Source organism: Neophocaena asiaeorientalis, unplaced genomic scaffold (assembly GCF_003031525.2).
Source record: "Neophocaena asiaeorientalis asiaeorientalis breed wild unplaced genomic scaffold, Neophocaena_asiaeorientalis_V1.1 scaffold30, whole genome shotgun sequence".
NCBI classification, from domain to species: domain Eukaryota; kingdom Metazoa; phylum Chordata; class Mammalia; order Artiodactyla; family Phocoenidae; genus Neophocaena; species Neophocaena asiaeorientalis.
Window position 1 is genome coordinate 6,990,794 of NW_020174923.1, and position 17,781 is coordinate 7,008,574.

A 17,781-nucleotide genomic window follows, 5' to 3' on the forward strand; every position below is an offset into this window, starting at 1 on the left:
TGAACCTAAACCTGCTCTAAAAAAGAAAGTTTCAAAAAAAAAAGCCATTGTTAAAAGAGGAAGAAAACTATTAGATCCAGTTTGATTTTTTTCATGTTGGGACTAAAACCTAACTATACTGGAAATGTATCTGAAAGATACTGCAAATGTCACCTGAAACCACCTCCCACATCTTCACTGAGAAAAGAAACACAAAAATTTTTAATTTAAATCTATATTAAAGAAACCCACACTTTAACTGCACATTTGATCCTAAAATGAAACAAGATACTGAGCTGATTTTTGAAACTGAAAAATCTTTATATCATTTGTAAATGGCAAATAAATTGTTTTACAGCCTTCATTTTAAATGTATACTAAAGTGATATGAGTTTTTAATCTAGTCACCTCTTTGTCACATTAACGATGACGTGATTTCTAAGATTCCTAGGGGAGGGTTTCCTGTTATAATATATTAACTAGAAATGGACAGAGTCAAAACACATATGGAAAAATGACAATCTGATTCAAAATCCTTACGTCACAGATGGGAAGTGATTAGCTTAGGATCCTCAAAGTTCCAATTTATATTCTCTATACCAAGGAGTTATACCAAGGTTGTATAACTCCCTGCCTTCCCCACTCCCTGCATACCAGCTCCATTCCACATTTAAATTTACCACCGGGGAAAGCAAAAACCCCCAAACCCCTGTGGTCACCTTTTAAGTCAGTGTTGAGGCCTAGTATGACAATGGCAGATTTCAGAGAGACACCTAGTCAAGGTGCACAAGGCAGCTGACCTGGTGATCAGCTGCTGTTACAGAGTTGCAGGAATCCCACAGAGGGCAGGGGTGCCCGGATGAGGGAAGAGCCGTGTGTGTGGAGAGCACTGCAGAGTGGTGGGGATTGGGGAAAACTGGCAAGTATTTGCTCTCTGAAGCTCAGCTGCTGCTCAGCAACTAAAGACGGTCTTCACACGGGAATCGAAATCCAGCGCTGCTAGAGGTCACTTTTAAGAGGAGCCAGAAATTAGGATTTTCATGTCAATTTTTCTGATTTATAAAATACTGTTTAGGCTCGACCTCTCCCAGTTTGCCACCTTTGGTGTGTGTACCCAGACACCTGGCCTCTGGCTTCACAATTTCCATCATCTGAAGACAGGATTCCAGGCAATCCAAGTAGTAAATACTTACTTGACAGAGAGGGAGAAATCCCCAGGAGCACTCTCGCTCTCTCGGATAAGAAAGGCCCCATCGTGCCGCTGTTTGCTAAGCATTTCTTCTGCCTTGGCTCTGGGGATTTTGCCAAAAAACCACCTAAGGAAGGAAGGCAAGCCAGTCAACATCTGCTTCCCCACAAAGAAACGGGATATCCAGCCTCCGAAATGTGAGTAACAGAACACTCCTCGCTGAAGGAAGGGCCTCCCTCTCTAGCCTCCTGTCTCCACATGCCCCATCACGCCTTGAGAGGGGGACCATCTCCCTTCAACCGTCTCCTCCATTCCCCGGTGACTCAAAAGACACAATCGTGGGCCACTTTCTATACAGGAAGACACTTAAAAATGGGACTTCTGGGCCAAAGCGCACGGGGCCCCCCACTGACTCATCAAGGCAGCAGGGAAAGCCCAGGCCTATCGATTTGAGCACATGATGAACCATCTAAGGTGAGACAGGCCCTTCCTGCAGCCACTCGATAAGGCAGCAGCCTTGCTACAGTGGGATGAAGAGAAACGGGGGTAGGAAAGCTGGAAGGCCCTGAAGCTGGAGACAGGGCCACTTCCTGTAACAGCACAAAGGGAAGAGGTTCAGGCTGTGAGGGAGCAGCCTCTGCTCGTAGCTGTGGTTGGCACTCCTCTCAAGGCCACTCTCTGCCGTCACCGCTCAGAGTCTGGTTTTCAGGAACCATTAGGAATGCCACGCGTTACTCCGTGCAGAGGCAGCTAGTTGCAAAATTCACTTTTTCATTTGGAGTAACTTACAGATTCTTCTGCTCCCAATGCTAATTGACCTTGATCACAAGAAAAAGTGGGTGAATTCATGGAAAAGGGTAGGAGCAGCAGGGGCTGGGGCTGACCAGGAGGAAGAGGAGGAGAAATCTCTGAAACAGCTTCAAGTCACAGGCACCTCACTTCTCACAGGAAAGCCACAACTAATTAGGATAGATGACTGTGAAAACAAGGTTCTCTTTGCAACTTGTCTTTACTGTGTTATTATTTTTAAAAAAGCAACGATGCCACTTGTCACTAATAAAAGACCTACCTGCTTCATCAGACTCCGTACATGGTAACTGACATGCATTAAATATGCAAACTAGAATAACAAAGATACAAGGAGTCTGTTAAAGTTATAAATCTAACATATATCTATCTTACTTATAAGCAACTGCAAGATGTCTCTGAAACAATACACTATACTAAAATTCAAACAGAAGGATGGGAGCTGCTAGGAAGGATACATTCAGAAGTTGCCATTAGTAACCTTTAAACATTCCTAAAATCTGCAGCCTTGTATCTTTCTCATTTGAAGTGAAGTAATGCCAAGCCGCTGAGGAGCTGGTACAACCTATCTTCCTGCACCTACAAAGAACTTGCGGGTAAGTCTTCCAGGGCCTGGAAGTAAGCCACACAGGAGAAATCATGCAGTAACACAACAGAACTATCTCCCACTAGGAAAGGACAACTCATAGTGTTGAGATCACGTAAGTACTTTCTGTTTTCATCTGTGCTCTCTGGTTTACACTGCAGTGCCCGTGCACTCAGTAGCCATTTGGCCAAGAGGTGGCGAGAAGTTCCCCAACAGTCACATTCTTTCTTCCTAGACCCCCCCAAATCTTCCTACCAGGCAGGCATTTTCCTTTCTGCTTTCCTTTTTTAAGGTACAAGTAATGAACATAAATTAAAATAGCTTAGAGGTACGTGAAGTAAAAATAAGCAAGACTCTTCCCTCAAACTCCCCAGAGGCAGCAACTGTTGGCAGTTAGATGTGTATGTTTGTGGACCTTCCCTTATGGTGCACAAGTATGTAGATATGGTGGCAGTATTTTCTTCCTCTCAGCTTAAAATTAACTCATTTTTATTTTCAACTTGGGAAAAAAAAAACAAACCTGTGGTGAAGCAAAGTACTCTAACTGGAATTTTTACAAAGATTTACTTCATAAAAAAAAAAACACCCGTTATAAGCAGCCAGATTGAAAAATGGAAAATTAGTTGGAGACCATTTTATTAAATAAAGACTTCTTTTGTACCTGCTCCCATTTTCACTAAACACACACACACTCCCTCCCCGCTTCCTCCCTCTAGAAAAAGAGGATGTCCCACAACATAAGGGATATGACACTATGAGAAACAGCTATCACTCTCAGTTATAACATTTAATACCACCATCCTACACTTCCGTAGCATTTTATACTGTTATAACTTTGATTAACTTCTTTTAATGGTGATATTTACGTGTGACTACATGGCTATGGTCAAACTTCTTAAAATTTTTTAAAAGATGGGTTTATACTACAATACAATTAGCAAGGGAGGAAGCTAATGGGAGGAGGCAGCTTATTTCCAATTCAAGTCTTTATTACATCCCATAGGCACCCATCCATATACATTTCATGTGAAAAGCACATATTTGGATCCACCCCCAGCATATACACCTCATGCTGCAACACTAATGCCAACAATCGCGTCGTAGTCTGTGTTGAATTTGTTAGCTCAAGTGCTATATTAGGTCATACTCCTTTTTTTTTTTTTTTTTTTTTTTTTTTGGCGGTACACGGGCCTCTCACTGCTGTGGCCTCTCCCGTCGCGGAGCACAGGCTCCGGACGCGCAGGCTCAGTGGCCGTGGCTCACGGGCCCAGCCGCTCCGCAGCATGTAGGATCTTCCTGGACCGGGGCGTGAACGCGTGTCCCCTGTATCGGCAGGCGGACTCTCAACCACTGTGCCACCAGGGAAGCCCCATGCTCCATTTTAAACTTCCCTCTTGCTCCCTAACAAAAACTAAAACAGGGAAGTAAGGGAGGCTGGGGAGATGGAAGGAGGGGCCTGGTACTCTGTACCCTCCCATAGCTATGAAACCAACACTAACCCTGTACTTATGGACATCCAGTCACACAGCAGCCCTGTTAATGTGAAACAGGCCTGTGAGGCCCACCACTGCACAGGTACAGGGTGATGGTCTTTTCTGACAATATGGTTTCCTTTTGCAGAGCTTGGATGGATGAACACTGCCTGCGTTCCAGCTAGAGTCTGTGAAGAACACCACCATGGGGCCTGGACGCTTCCTGATCAATTATTATTCCAAAGTTCTTTACAGTGGGGAGAGAGGAGCAGGCATGAGAGTGACTCTTCCTAAAAATCTAATCCATCAATCAGGTCAGTAACTACAACTATCCAAGGAAGGTGGCCTTGCCTATGTTCCCAACAGTCAGATTTGAAGTGCCGACGTCACCTGAAACAATCTGAAGAAAAACAAGGATTTAGAGCCACAGGCATTTTATTTAATATAAAAATTACAGTCTGATGTTCTGCTGAATTCCCCTTCAGCCTGGAAATATGAAAATGAAAAGCGGACTTCCCTGGTGGCGCAGAGGTTAAGAATCCGCCTGCCAATGCAAGGGACACAGGTTCGATCCCTTGTCTGGGAAGATCCCACATGCTGCAGAGCAACTAAGCCCGTGTGCCACAACTACTGAGCCCGAGCGCCCAACTACTGAGCCCATGCACCGCAACTACCGAGCCCATGCACTGCATCTACTGAGCCCAAATGCTACTGAAGCCCACTTGCCTAGAGCCCACGCTCCACAACAAGAGAAGCCACTGCAATGAGAAGCCCGCCCGCAGCAACGAAGACACAATGTAGCCCCCCCACCCCCCGCCAAAAAAAAAAAAGGAAAAATGAAAAGGAACTTAAGTTGATTTTGTTATCACTGGATCTAATGCTGAAGTCAGCGAACTATGGCCCTCAGCCTAAATCTTTCCAGTTTTGCTGTGACCCACAATCTAAGACTGTTTAAAAAAATTTTAGAGGATTGTTTTAAAAAATTCAACCGAAGAAAAAAAAAAAAAAAAAAAAAAAAAAAATTCAACCGAAGAAGTATATGTGACATGACAGAGACTGCACATGGCCCACAAGGCTTAAAATATTTATTATCTGGCCCTTTACAGAAAAGGTTTAGCCAATCCTTGATCTATTTTGAGGGTGGATTGTAGGAATAGATGTGCACCAATTTTTGGCTTGTGTGGACCGAGGTAGGATGCACTATGTGACTCCCAGTAACCACTATCTAACTGCTTCTCCCCACGGGGTGTATTCCGTGATGCTGTCCACGAAAAGTCCACACAGCCCCCAAAGCAAATATGGACACTAAGTGGCCACAAGAATGCAAAACTGTGCTTAGTACAATTCCTGGGAATCTATAATAATCTCATGCTCATCTTTTGTAGTTTCTTGGATATCACTGCTTGTGCCTACATTTTAGTAACCCGGGCATGGCTGCGTGTTAATAACAGCCAATCTAACATCACAGGGACCTCAAATAAGGGACATTATCAATCCACTGACCAGGGGCCACAAATCTTTTCCACGTACGCCTCTGAAGACTTAATACTTCTGGCTTTTATTATCATGAACAAATTGGTCCCAGCCTTTGTACAAGAATTTGCATCTGAGTATCAATTCAAAACTACTTACTGAGCTACTATGTGCAGAGGCAAGGCACAAGTTACAAGGGAGTATGAAAGCAGAAGACATAAACTCTTCAAGGAATCTAATATCTTTTTTAGGGGAGAAAGGGAGAGATCAAACTCACGTAGTTACAAAGATACACGATAATACAAGTTTCAAACAAAAACTAGAAAAATATACTTCACAGTTAGACTGGTTTTCTCCTTTTAAATCATTCAATGAAACATTTAGTGAGCCATTATAAGGTGCCCGGTTCTTCTTGAAATATAAGAAGTTTCCTTGAGGACCTCACAGATTCTTCATTATAGAAACTTCTGCATAGGTATCTTCCTATTACCAAACTGCAGGGTAACCCAATCTCCCTCCAGGCTTCCTGGATGTGCTCTCTCAAAGAACTTCCCATTAACTACATGGACGTTTTATTATACCATAACTTAACTACAGAACCTAACTTCCCAGCACCTAGCACGGTCTCTGCACACAGTGAGAACTGTGCAAGAGTTCAGCGACCAAAACATGAATCCAACAGACAGTTTTAGGGTGAAGCTCCTGAATCATCTGTTTTGTTTCATAGAGGCAAATCATTTTAGAACAGATTCAGTTCAAAAGGTAGCATCTGGCTCATGTTTAGTTGCTAGTGGTGGTTACCTCTAAAAGGGGTGCATGTATGGGGAGAAACTCACACTGCTCTATAGTTTTCTACACTGTGAGTCTTTTATAATGAGAACTCTATTCATAAATCAGGAGCTTGGGATAAACATACACACACTGCCATATACAAGATAACCAACAAGGGAACGCTACTCAATGTTCTGTGATAACCTCTATGAGAGAAGAATCTAACACAATATTGTAAATCAACTACACGCCAATAAAATTAAAATATTTAAAAAATGAGAACTATATTAGTTTATTAATTCATAAATTAGTGGTTTTAAAATAAAAATACTGGAAGCTTTCCTAATTTGCAGCATAAAGAGGAATGAAATAGACCGTTGTCAAGGCCCTCTTGAGCTCTATGGCATTCCGTTCTTTGTAAGATAACGTAAAAGCTGTGTAAGATAAGATGTGGTTAAGATCTTTGCTCCAGTACTTGGGGGAAGAGAAATGACAGGGACACATGAGAACAGTGACAATGGGGGAGAGGGACAAATGGGCTGCTACTCAAGGTGGGGCAGTCATCTAAAAGTCTTATTTACCATTTTGTGTTAAAACAAGTAGATACAGAGGATCTACCGTTTCTTCGTGTTTCAGTGGCATTCTAGTCTGAGCATTAAATGCTTCAGTTCTCCCTGACATACTCAAAAGAAAATGACTGCTTTTGAGGGAAGAGCAGAGACAATAAAAGAGGTGGTGGGTAAGGGTGGGAGGAAAGTGGTCTGTAAGGGCTCCCAGGATCCCACCATGTCATATATCAACAATAAACCGTTCTGGAATTAAAAAAAAAAATTTTTTTTCTCACTGCTCTCAGCAGCCTGGAGTTTTGGAGCACTTTGTTTTCTCTGAAGTGGGAACACTAAAATGGAGGGGTAGGGCAGTGATTATAGTGTACATTTACTGAGAACCAATTATATGCCAAGTATTGTGCTCTGGTGATATCAAGATTATTAAGATATGGTCCCATAGGAATATCAAGCATGTCAATACAAAACCACATGATAAATACCCTTTCTAAAACTCAAAAAATGCAGAATTATGAAACACATCTGGCACAAAGGGTTTCACAGAGAAAGAATTATGGACCTGCGTAACTGTTGTTTTATCATTTGAAGATCACTGACAGTTATCTAAAACATACACTATTATTGACTATTATGCTCTCGTTATATACTCTTACTAACGTGGAAAAATCAACATGCTTTGTTAATTCCCTGAGAAGACAGAATAAAAAGTATGACATCCATCCCAATGATCTCAATTTTAAAAACATCATTTGAACAAGCAGATGGGTCTGACCCTGGAGGGTCAGCAGAGCCCAACTTACGGATGTGGTTTCATTTCTATGTAATTCTTGGGGATGAAGCCGTCTTTCCCATTGAGCTCTGCTTTGTACCAGTTCTGATCACATTCTTCATTCAAAACCTGAAAAGAATTAAGACAAGGGAAAAAAAGCAATCATTTCCTTTTCACTCTTAAGTGGGTAGCCATGAAGACGACTATGTTGCCTTTTAGGTTTGTTTGTAAAAGGTGTTATTTGGAGTATTATCAGTTACATGGATGCAAAACTTCTTGTAATTTTTAAAACAACCAGCATTATGTCAACTCTGATACTTAAAAAGAAAAAGGAATTGTGTCTGGAAATGAGAATTCAGGTTCCCAAACATCTAGCATTAAAACCTCAGTAGAAAAGCAGAGGGAGGGAAAAATAAAAGATGAGTTTCTGTGAGGAGATTTCTGGAAAACAGCAAACACTGACACTGGAGAATAAAGGAAGAGAGTAGGTATAACCGCACAACAACTGGGCAGCAACAGAAAGAGCCTGAAGACCTCTCCAGGGACCTTCAAGCCAATTTCCAGAATCACAGAGATCCAGTCTTGGGATTTCCTCATACTGTCTCTAGGTTATCCCAAGTACGGGTCAGCCACCGTCCCGCTGCTACCTGCATGCACAGCCATGTGCCCTTGTGTGGGAAAACCGTATTTTAATGAAAAAGCACGGTAAGTCCTACTTACTTCTCTTACCCTCAAGGGCCACGATGTGTCCGAGTTAGAGAATGCTGGAAGCACACCAATGGGCCCCATTCCGGGGGAGGCCCAGAGACCGCACAACTGAGCCCCTGCATTCTGCAAAGTGAAAACAGCCTACCCAAGGTTACGGGCTAATGAATCCCATGCAGATTTTCAAAACTCAAACGAGTGTGCTCTCCAATACTGACTTATATGGATAGCCTAGGCCAAGATACTATCATCTGCAGAGTATTAAAGGGAGCAAAATATGGACTTCCCTGGTGGTCCAGTGGTTAGGACTCCACGCTTCCACTGCAGGGGGCATGGGTTCGATCCCTGGTCAGGGAGCTAAGATCCCGCATGCCACATGGTGCAGCCAAAAAAAAAGGGGGGGGGGTGGGCAGAATAGATCTAGGCATAGTATAAAAGCCACCCTTTGAATTCCAGATTTCTAACAAAAGGCAAAGGGTATAGGACATTTTAAAAAGTAACTTAAAAGAGAAAATAGAAATGTGAGCCTAACTCAAAAATGGCGAACACAGGAAAATGCTGATGGACTAGTACAGGTAGTAAATCTATACTACAGAGCAAAATTCTAAAAGGAAGCTGGTAAAATGCTTTACCGAATTATTTACTCATGACGCTGAACAATGCTGTACTCACTGCCCAATTAGAACCTGGACTGCTTGATGTATATGTATTGACATTTCCAAGTGAGATACAACTTTGGAAAGGGTAGATAAGACTGATAGCTACCAACAAAGAGCTAAGTTGCACTAATGATGCTGACCAGTGAATTCACTTCTGAAAAAAGGCTATGCCCTGAAGAGTTTTACAAAGCTGGCGCCTATCTGTGATGCTGGCTAACCTCGGACCCTCAGTGTCAGTCACTGAGTTTACATGTGCACAGGATAAGGTAACAAGCTATTGCTAAATCCCATCAGCCTCAGTGATGAAAACTTTTTTCTTTTCATCAATTTTCCCTTAAAACTTTTTATTTATTAAATACTGTGATGAAATAAACTAATATATGTAAAATACACTTATAAATTTAAAATATGCATTTCAAAAACTGTACTGTGGCCAGCAAAGTTATTCTGTTGCTAGACAATTATAAAGCACACCGCACACCAAGGACGAAGGTCTAAGAGGGACAGGGCTCTTAAGGCACTCCCTGCCACAATGATATCAACATCCGTCCCTAAGCACCAAGGTTAACCCACCAGCATCACAGAAGATTCAACAGCACAAGAGCCAAAGGAGCTTTAGGCCAGGATTTTGTTGTCTACCAAAAAGAAGGGCTGGAAGAAAAATGTGGTCTAGTGATTATCTTATAAAGCATTATGGCCCATTTGGACATGAAAACAGAATAAGGTAATCACTTGGAAAAGGCCAGTTTTAATTTGTGACCAATAACCTTGCAGAAAAGGTTCTACACACCCACCAGGAGTTCTTAGAACCAACCACATGTTCTTCTTTTTTTTAAAATTTATTTATTTTTGGCTGCATTGGGTCTTCGTTGCTGCACGCAGGCTTTCTCTAGTTGTGGTAAGCGGGGGCTAACCCTTTGTTGCAGTGTGCAGCTTCTCATTGCGGTGGCTTCTCGTTGCGGAGCACGGGCTCTAGGTGCACAGGCTTCAGTAGTTGTGGCGCACAGACTTCGTTGCTTCGTGGCATGTGGGATCTTCCCGGACCAGGGCTCAAACCCGTGTCCCCAGCATTGGCAGGCGGTTTCTTAACCACTGCACCACCAGGGAAGCACTGCACGTTCTTCTTGTCACCTTTGTTAGGACAGAGGCAAACCTCCCCCTAAAAAAATGCCCCACAACAGTAAAAGAAACTCCAGGGCAACTCCCAGATTTGGCACCATTTTAGAACTATGGTTTTCTGCAGAACAAAATTAATACTTGGTGTTTGTATGCTTTTCTCCCCAAGAAGGTAGGGAAAAATGGAACTAATACGTTTAGATGATGATGAGGAGGAGGAGGAGGAGGAAGAAGAAGATGAAGAATACTGGCCGGGTGGCTTGTGGGATCTCAGTTCCCCAACCAGGGACTGAACCCCAGCCACGGCAGTGAAAGCCCAGAATCCTAACCACTAGGCCACCAGGGAACTCACCAATGCTTAGATTTTTTTTTTTTTTTTTTTTTTCGTTCCACGGGCCCTCCCCTTTTTGGGAAAATTTTTTTTTTACGGTACACGGGCCTCTCACTGTTGTGGCCTCTTCTGTTGCGGAGCACAGGCTCCGGACGCGCAGGCTCAGCAGCCATGGCTCACGGGCCCAGCCGCTCCGCGGCATGTGGGATCTTCCCAGACTGGGGCACGAACCCGTGTCCCCTGCATCAGCAGGCGGACTCTCAACCACTGCGCCACCAGGGAAGCCCGCTTTGATTATTTTTAATGTAATGTCAGAATACATGGGAGGCTAAAATTTTGGTTCTCTAGAATATTCTAGTATCTAGAATATCACTTTGCCAGAAAGCCAAGGTGTGGCTGTGCATGCCTCTAAATCTCTTTACTCGATAATTTAAGAAAAGATTGGTTCTGTGGGAGACAAAGCACAGGACAAAGAGTGCTTGCTAAGCCTGGGCCACCTGGGATCAGGTTTTTCTACCCAGCTGGTACATCAGCTTTCACACGCAAGCCCTGAAAGCCCAGGATGGCATAATTTCAGAGTTAAAAATTAAGTTTTATTCAAATGCTTAAAACAACAAAGGGGGGCTTCCCTGGTGGCTCAGTGGTTGAGAGTCCGCCTGCCGATGCAGGGGACATGGGTTCGTGCCCCGGTCCGGGAGGATCCCACATGCCGCGGAGCGGCTGGGCCCGTGAGCCATGGCCGCTGAGCCTGCGCGTCCCGAGCCTGTGCTCCGCAGCGGGAGAGGCCACAACAGTGAGAGGCCCGCGTACCACAAAAAAAACAAAAACAAAAACAAAAAACAGCCAAGGGCACAAACTGACGTAAGTGAACCTCAAGCAGAGGAGGGAGGGGCACCAGAACCACACGTGGAGGATGAGTTTGCAGCTACAGAGACTGTACTGAATTTGCTATGGCTTTAGATCAAAGTTCACATCTTTCACAAGTAAGCTGTTAAGGCCCCATCAGAGTTCTGAGAAAGAGGAACTGCTCCTATCACCACTTCCCCAAAACACAGGCAACTTACCATTCGCTCATTCATTACCTCTTAACAAATAGATGGTTGAGTTCGACCACCAAATTTTCATTCAGTTTTGAAAATTCCAAGGAATGTTTTTAGCTCTTACCCCACAGCCGCATGTTCTATGCCAACCCCCATATTCCCTCGAGTTATGACTTTGTAGCCATCAAAACACTTTGGTTTAACGGAAGCAGACTGATCAAGAGATAAGATTATGAAAGGAGGAAGAGACAAGTTTCAGTGAAGTTTTTATTTGTTCTTTTTCTGGTTGCAGAAAGACAAAGTAATGTTAGAGCCACAATCAGGAAGAAACCTAAAAGATAAGGAATGATGTGAGGTTCACACTGGAGAATTAAAACTATTCCAGTTGATGGAAGGGACACGATAGGTGCTTTTGAGCTGCTGCTGATGTTAAACTTCTTGACCTGCAAGCTGGGTGTATTCAGTCTGTGAAAATTCACGGCACTTACGGTATGTAACTTACCTGCAAGCTGGGTGTATTCAGTCTGTGCAAATTCACTGCACTTACGGTATGTAACTTTTCTACACATGTATCATACTTCAACTGAAAGAAGTATTTCAGTCAAGAGAACACAGTATACTATGGTCCAATTTAGATGTAAGAAACACACACCAGGGCCTCATACGCCTCCGGTACAAACTTTTCACACCGAAAATACACAGCGGAGCAGAAAATAGCAAAACGAGGCTTCAGAAACCCCACCATGATAGTTTGCCATCACTAACCTATGAAAAAAATTCCCAGAAATAAAACTTTCTTCACTACGGACAACTCAGAGCATTCCACATGTTCTACTTTTCTACATTATATAATCTGGTAACTTTATTCACTGCTGCCACCACCCCACCCCCAATCTGAGACCATTCTAAAGGCAATGCAAATTTCCATCTTTACTAATACCAATTTAAAGGTTTCCAAATAGTTTAAAAAAGAAGAAAGAAAAAAAAGCCAGAGCTCAAAGATTTAGGGCTCAGACCCCTTCGGATGCACCTGATCTGGTAGGATTCAAGAGGCGAATAAACACATGGGTTCAAATTCCAATTTCACCAGCAATGAACTATGTGACCTTGGGCAAACGGCCATTTTCTAAGTTTTGGTTTCCCATCTATAAAGTGGTGATAATACCTACCTCCCAGCGTTACTGAGGGGGTTAAATGAGAAAATGAGCAGCATGGCTCACTACAGAGCTACCGTCCAGCTGTTGCAGTGGACACATTTACTTCACAGTAGTTACTCTGCCTGACACATTTCGCAGTATTAGATCTAACAAAACATGGCTATCCTTGGGGCTGAGTTTTACCAAATTAGGTATCTTTGATGTAATGCTGCCCACGGGTACCAAGAGCACACGTATTAACAGAGAATTGGGATTCTTGTTATACTCTGGAAACACAGAGTACAAAACTTCTGTGTTTACTTCAAAAAAAATTTTAAATGCTGAGTTCGAGGATTACAGTAGGTAACGCCCTTTCCCTGTCCCTTCCCTGAACTCCCATAAGGGAGTTCTTGTCTCCCTTAAATCCTGGGAGACAAGAACTACACTTAATTTTCTATACAAATTACAGAAAAAAAAATGTGTCGTTTAGGAAAATGGTAGATAAGAATTTTGTTTATAGACTGCTGTATTTTGAAATATGGGGGTATTTTCTTGCCTGAACATATGCAGTCATCTGTAAATAAACAGAACAAAACAAAAAGAAGAAGGAATCATGATTTTAAAAAAAAAAAAGCTGTGCAGTTCCAGAACAGTAGTCCCATCAAAGCTTTCAACATACATTCTAATTCTAACAGCTTGCACAGGGTTCAACATTTCTTCAGGGAAAAATTATTCAAAGTTTTATAGCATTTGTGAAACAATTTATAAGAAAGAGCATTTGTGCATAAAAGATAGGAACAATTACATATTTAAGCTCTTCCACCACTTAAAAAACAAAAATACCACTTACAGCTGGTCCCTGCTTTACAGAAATTCTACATAAGCCAGTGAGTTTCCCCAGCTCTTTAAAGATCAATCAATCCCACACAAGCAACACTGAAATACTGCCAGGACTTGAAGACAAATTTAAAGAATTATGGTCACCCTACCACATAATTTCAAGTTCTTAGAATAGGGAAGGAAAACACACACACACACACACACACACACGCACGCACGCATGCACGCACACACACAGAGTGGCTTTTTAAAGACTTTAACCCCTAAGAAAAATTCTATAGGGCCCTGGCTAGGGTAACAGTACTGGGAGAGCCATTTAAAATCAGTTCTCTTCAGTTGCCTGTTACATATTTTATTAGGATGCTCTTCAACTTCTCAGACTCCCTGAGTATGGATCACTGCCTCAGCCTCAAACTACACTGATTCATTCCTAACACTTTAAATAAGTGCTCTACAATCACCACCTCCATCTGTTAAAGTTTTTGCTCAACATGAAAAACATCTTGGCTACGCTGCTTGCTCTACTGTGTGCCAAAGCATGAAAAACACCCACACTGTAGATGAGTTACTCCAAATTTATGTAATGATATCAAGTCAAGGGGGTATTTTTACCTTATGGTGATGAACTCTTTCAACAAAAGTATAATATCTGTGCCACGAAATGTGTTTTTTAGTTCCCTTTGAAATGGGTATTTCCAGAAGACTCATTTCTTTGGGGATCAAATCAATTTTTTACATCATTTTCCTTTTAAGAAAGGATTCTATTTACCAAACTAAAGAAATCCAAAGGGCATTTGTTGGTCAAGTTTACCTTCTGACCACTAGTGACACATGCTGGGTTTTGCCCTCTTAACAATTTTAAAAGGAAAAGAAAGAAAAAGAGGGAAGAAGGGAGAGGAAATAAAACCTCCAAACTCCCAAATTTTCTATTGCTAAAAATCACTCATCACTCACTTATATACTGCCATTTGAATACAAACCAGTTACACCCCAGGAACAGTGCCTTTTTTCCCATTGCCTAAGAGGCTCTCTCTACCCTCTCTAAACAGCTGCTATCAATGGGCATCAGTCTGAAAGGGAAACACTGCTGGATCAAGAGGCCAAGCCTACCCCCCACCCTGCCCCGCCACCTCCCAAAAGGTCCAGGTTTCATAGTTTAAGGTTGTCCTGGTTTGACCTCAATCTATTTATTGCTCTGAATCAGTTCAAACACCACTGTTTTTCTGTTAAAAAGTCTTAAGTAGCCTTCTATGGATCCAAATTATTCTTAGTTTGGCATTCCATTTTTCATAATTTGGCCATCGCCTACGTTCAGTTCTTCCCACCCACCACTTCTCTAAATGAACCTTTCAGTTCAGTCAGGCTAGTCAACTCAGCGACCTCTAAACACATTGTACTGCATCTCTCATGCTTCCTCTCTTCCTCATCTATTCACATCTCGTCTACCACTGCTTTGTACTGTGTACTGGAAATGCTTTGGTCCTCTCCTAAACTTGACTGCAAGCACCCTAAAGCTGGCTCCATGCCACTTCTCATCGGTATTCTCCATGGTTCTCAGAATAGCATCTAGCATATTTTGAGGAACTGACTGGTATATGGGGGCTTTGTTCTAAGTAATGCATACAGGATCACAGAGCTAGCTGGGTCTAGGGACAACAGAAAGAGCACCACACATTATACATTACCATGAAATTCCTTGGTGAAAATAATAACATCTTAAATAGACCCTGGAAAGAAGACTGACTGTCATGAATTTGTTCCCCCCAAGGAGATGCAAAATAAAGGAAGTAATAGAATGAGGCAATCAGTCTTCCTGTACCTTAAGCATCACTGCCAAAAAACTTCTATGGCGAGCACCTCAAAACGCGGTACCCCACATCTTTTCCACAACACTACCTGCTTCTACTTTCTCCAAGATAAAAAAGTGTAAGGGTGGGGTGGGTAGGCAGGGAAGGGAAATTTCAGTATGAAACTGAGAAAATATGCCTTGGGTGGACTAGGGAGGGAAGAGCTGTAGCTCTGTGTCTATACACGTGTCCCGACTCACAGCTCTCAGCATGGGGGCACTTCCTGGAATGTTAAGATGCCTGGTTCAGCCTGCATGTCTGACTAGTGACTTACTTTTGCAGAGTGTTAATTTTATAGCTACAACTCCTCCACCAAAAGCTTTACAAAGGACACCATGAAGACCTTTACCTTTTTTATTCTTTTGAATGGCAGCCAAGTTGATGTAGAAAGAAAAATGATCTCTCTCTCTCTCTCACACTCACACACACACACTGATTATATTAAGAGTTCAGGGCCATTCACATTTTAAAATGGAAGACTTCCTTTATAATGTTCACATATGTAGCAAGATGAACAATTAAGACGACTGACCAAATTATTATTATAAGAATAACTGTAAGAAGAATAACCAAATCAGGATATTTTTCTTTCTCTGAGAAATATTTTAGTGTTCAAAAAACGAATTAGAGGGACTTCCCTGGTGGTCCCGTGGTTAAGACTTCACCTTCCAACGCAGGGGGTGCGGGCTCGATCCCTGGTCGGGGAGCGAAGATCCCACATGCCTTGCAGCCAAAAAATCAAAACAAAACAGAAACAATATTGTAACAAATGCAATAGACTTTAAAAATGGTCCACGTCAAAAAAAAATCTTAAAAACAACAACAACAAAACAACGAATGAGACACTTACCAACCTTTCCAGGTTCAGCTGTCATTAAGAAAAGCTGCTCATGGCATTTTAACAAAACAGGAAGGTTGCTCACACTTATGCAGCTATTACTCCACCCAGATGAATCTGGAGGCAGTGAAACCTAAATGCACAGGCAGTGCCCCAAAATAAACTCTTTTACCAAAGGGGTACCAAGAGTTTCCATTCAAAATAACTGTCTTCTGTGCTTTGTGTCTTGTGGAAGACACACTACTTTAGTGTAGTTGACTGCTCAACAGAAGAGTGAAATGCTCTCAAGAGTGTCAGAATTTCAACTGCAGGGATTTGGGGCAGTTGGGCGCAGGGAATGGGCAGAGACAAAGATAAATATGAGGGAGTTTCAAGAGAGAAAATTCTGTACATTTGAAAAACTCAGCAATCATGTGACAGCCTGTACCAGGCAAGCACTCTTCAACAAGAGTGCAAAGCCCTGAGCTAGGTGAGCTTAGGATACAATGGCCACCCTTCCCTCCCCAGGGAGCTTAGACTCTATCTAGTAAACTGCTAGTTGCAACACAGTGTGATGGACTCCAGGAGTCGGGGAATTACAGGTACTGTGGCAAATGTCCTTTCAACAGAAAATATCTGCGTTCCAAACACCGAAGGGAAAGACCTAAGTCCAGCTTAGGGGATACAGGAAAACTTCCTGTGGGAAGTGTGAGCTAGGTTATATTCTTCCTATCCCCCCTGCCCCCTGGTTATATTCTTTGTTTGCATCTTTAGTTCTGCTCAGTTTGTATAGAACTTTGAGTAGAAGGAACATGGCCGACTTCCCAACTTGCTATCAAGCAAATGTAGGGACGGATGGTTTCCTTGGCCACACTTGGCAGCCATTAACTAAAAGATTGGTTAAGTTTCCTTAAGTTGAAAAGTAAAACCTTTACTAATGGTATAAGAACTCCTAACTGGAAATAACCAAAATAATCAGAAACTACGGCTAATTCTTTACTTTAGCAATATATATATATTTAGCTACTCTCCTTGTTCATTAACAGAAGGCTTTCAATTTTAGGTTAAATTCTACAACCCTCTCCTCAAAAACACCAAACTAAATAAAAAGCAAACAAAGCCTCCTAAGCCAGGGGAGCAGCAGTTGCCTGTTCTCTGATGACAGGCAAACCTGCTTACATTCATCAGCTCCCCCTTTTAAGATCTAACTCACTTCCTGTTGCTTCAGCAAATAAACCAAAAACAGGAGCTCCCAAAAAGCCCTCCTCCGCCCCAAAATTAATGACAACAGAGGTCATTAAGTTTAACTTAGGCCTTATTGATTCAAGATGTGAACTAAATAGGGTCTACTGATTTAGTCATTCCGTGCCCCAAAGTCACCTCACAGAATGTAACAGAAAAAAAGGCATCAGTCACTCAGCTAATCACTGGCAACTGCATAAAGATCTATGGCTCTTAAAAAGGAACGAAACTGGGTCATTTGTGGAGACGTGGATGGACCTAGAGACTGTCATACAGAGTGAAGTAAGTCAGAAAGACAAAAACAAATATTGTATATTAATGCATATATGTGGAATCTAGAAAAATGGTTCAGATGAACTGGTTTGCAAGGCAGAAATAGAGACACAGACGTAGAGAACAAACGTATGGACACCAAGGGGGGAAGTGTGGGGGGTAG

The 17,781-nt window shown here is 42.3% G+C and overlaps 1 protein-coding gene across 1 annotated transcript in view; it reads right to left on the reverse strand.

Moving 5' to 3' along the window:
• The window catches only part of GRB2 (growth factor receptor bound protein 2), a 69,828-nt gene that overhangs the window by 4,676 nt on the left and 47,371 nt on the right, over positions 1-17,781 (reverse strand). Inside the window, exons 3-4 of the mRNA XM_024760809.1 lie at positions 7,644-7,741; positions 1,173-1,295 (exon numbers count right to left, since the gene is read on the reverse strand). Coding sequence (XP_024616577.1) covers positions 1,173-1,295; positions 7,644-7,741 — 221 coding nt within the window. The remainder of the gene's footprint in view (positions 1-1,172; positions 1,296-7,643; positions 7,742-17,781) is intronic.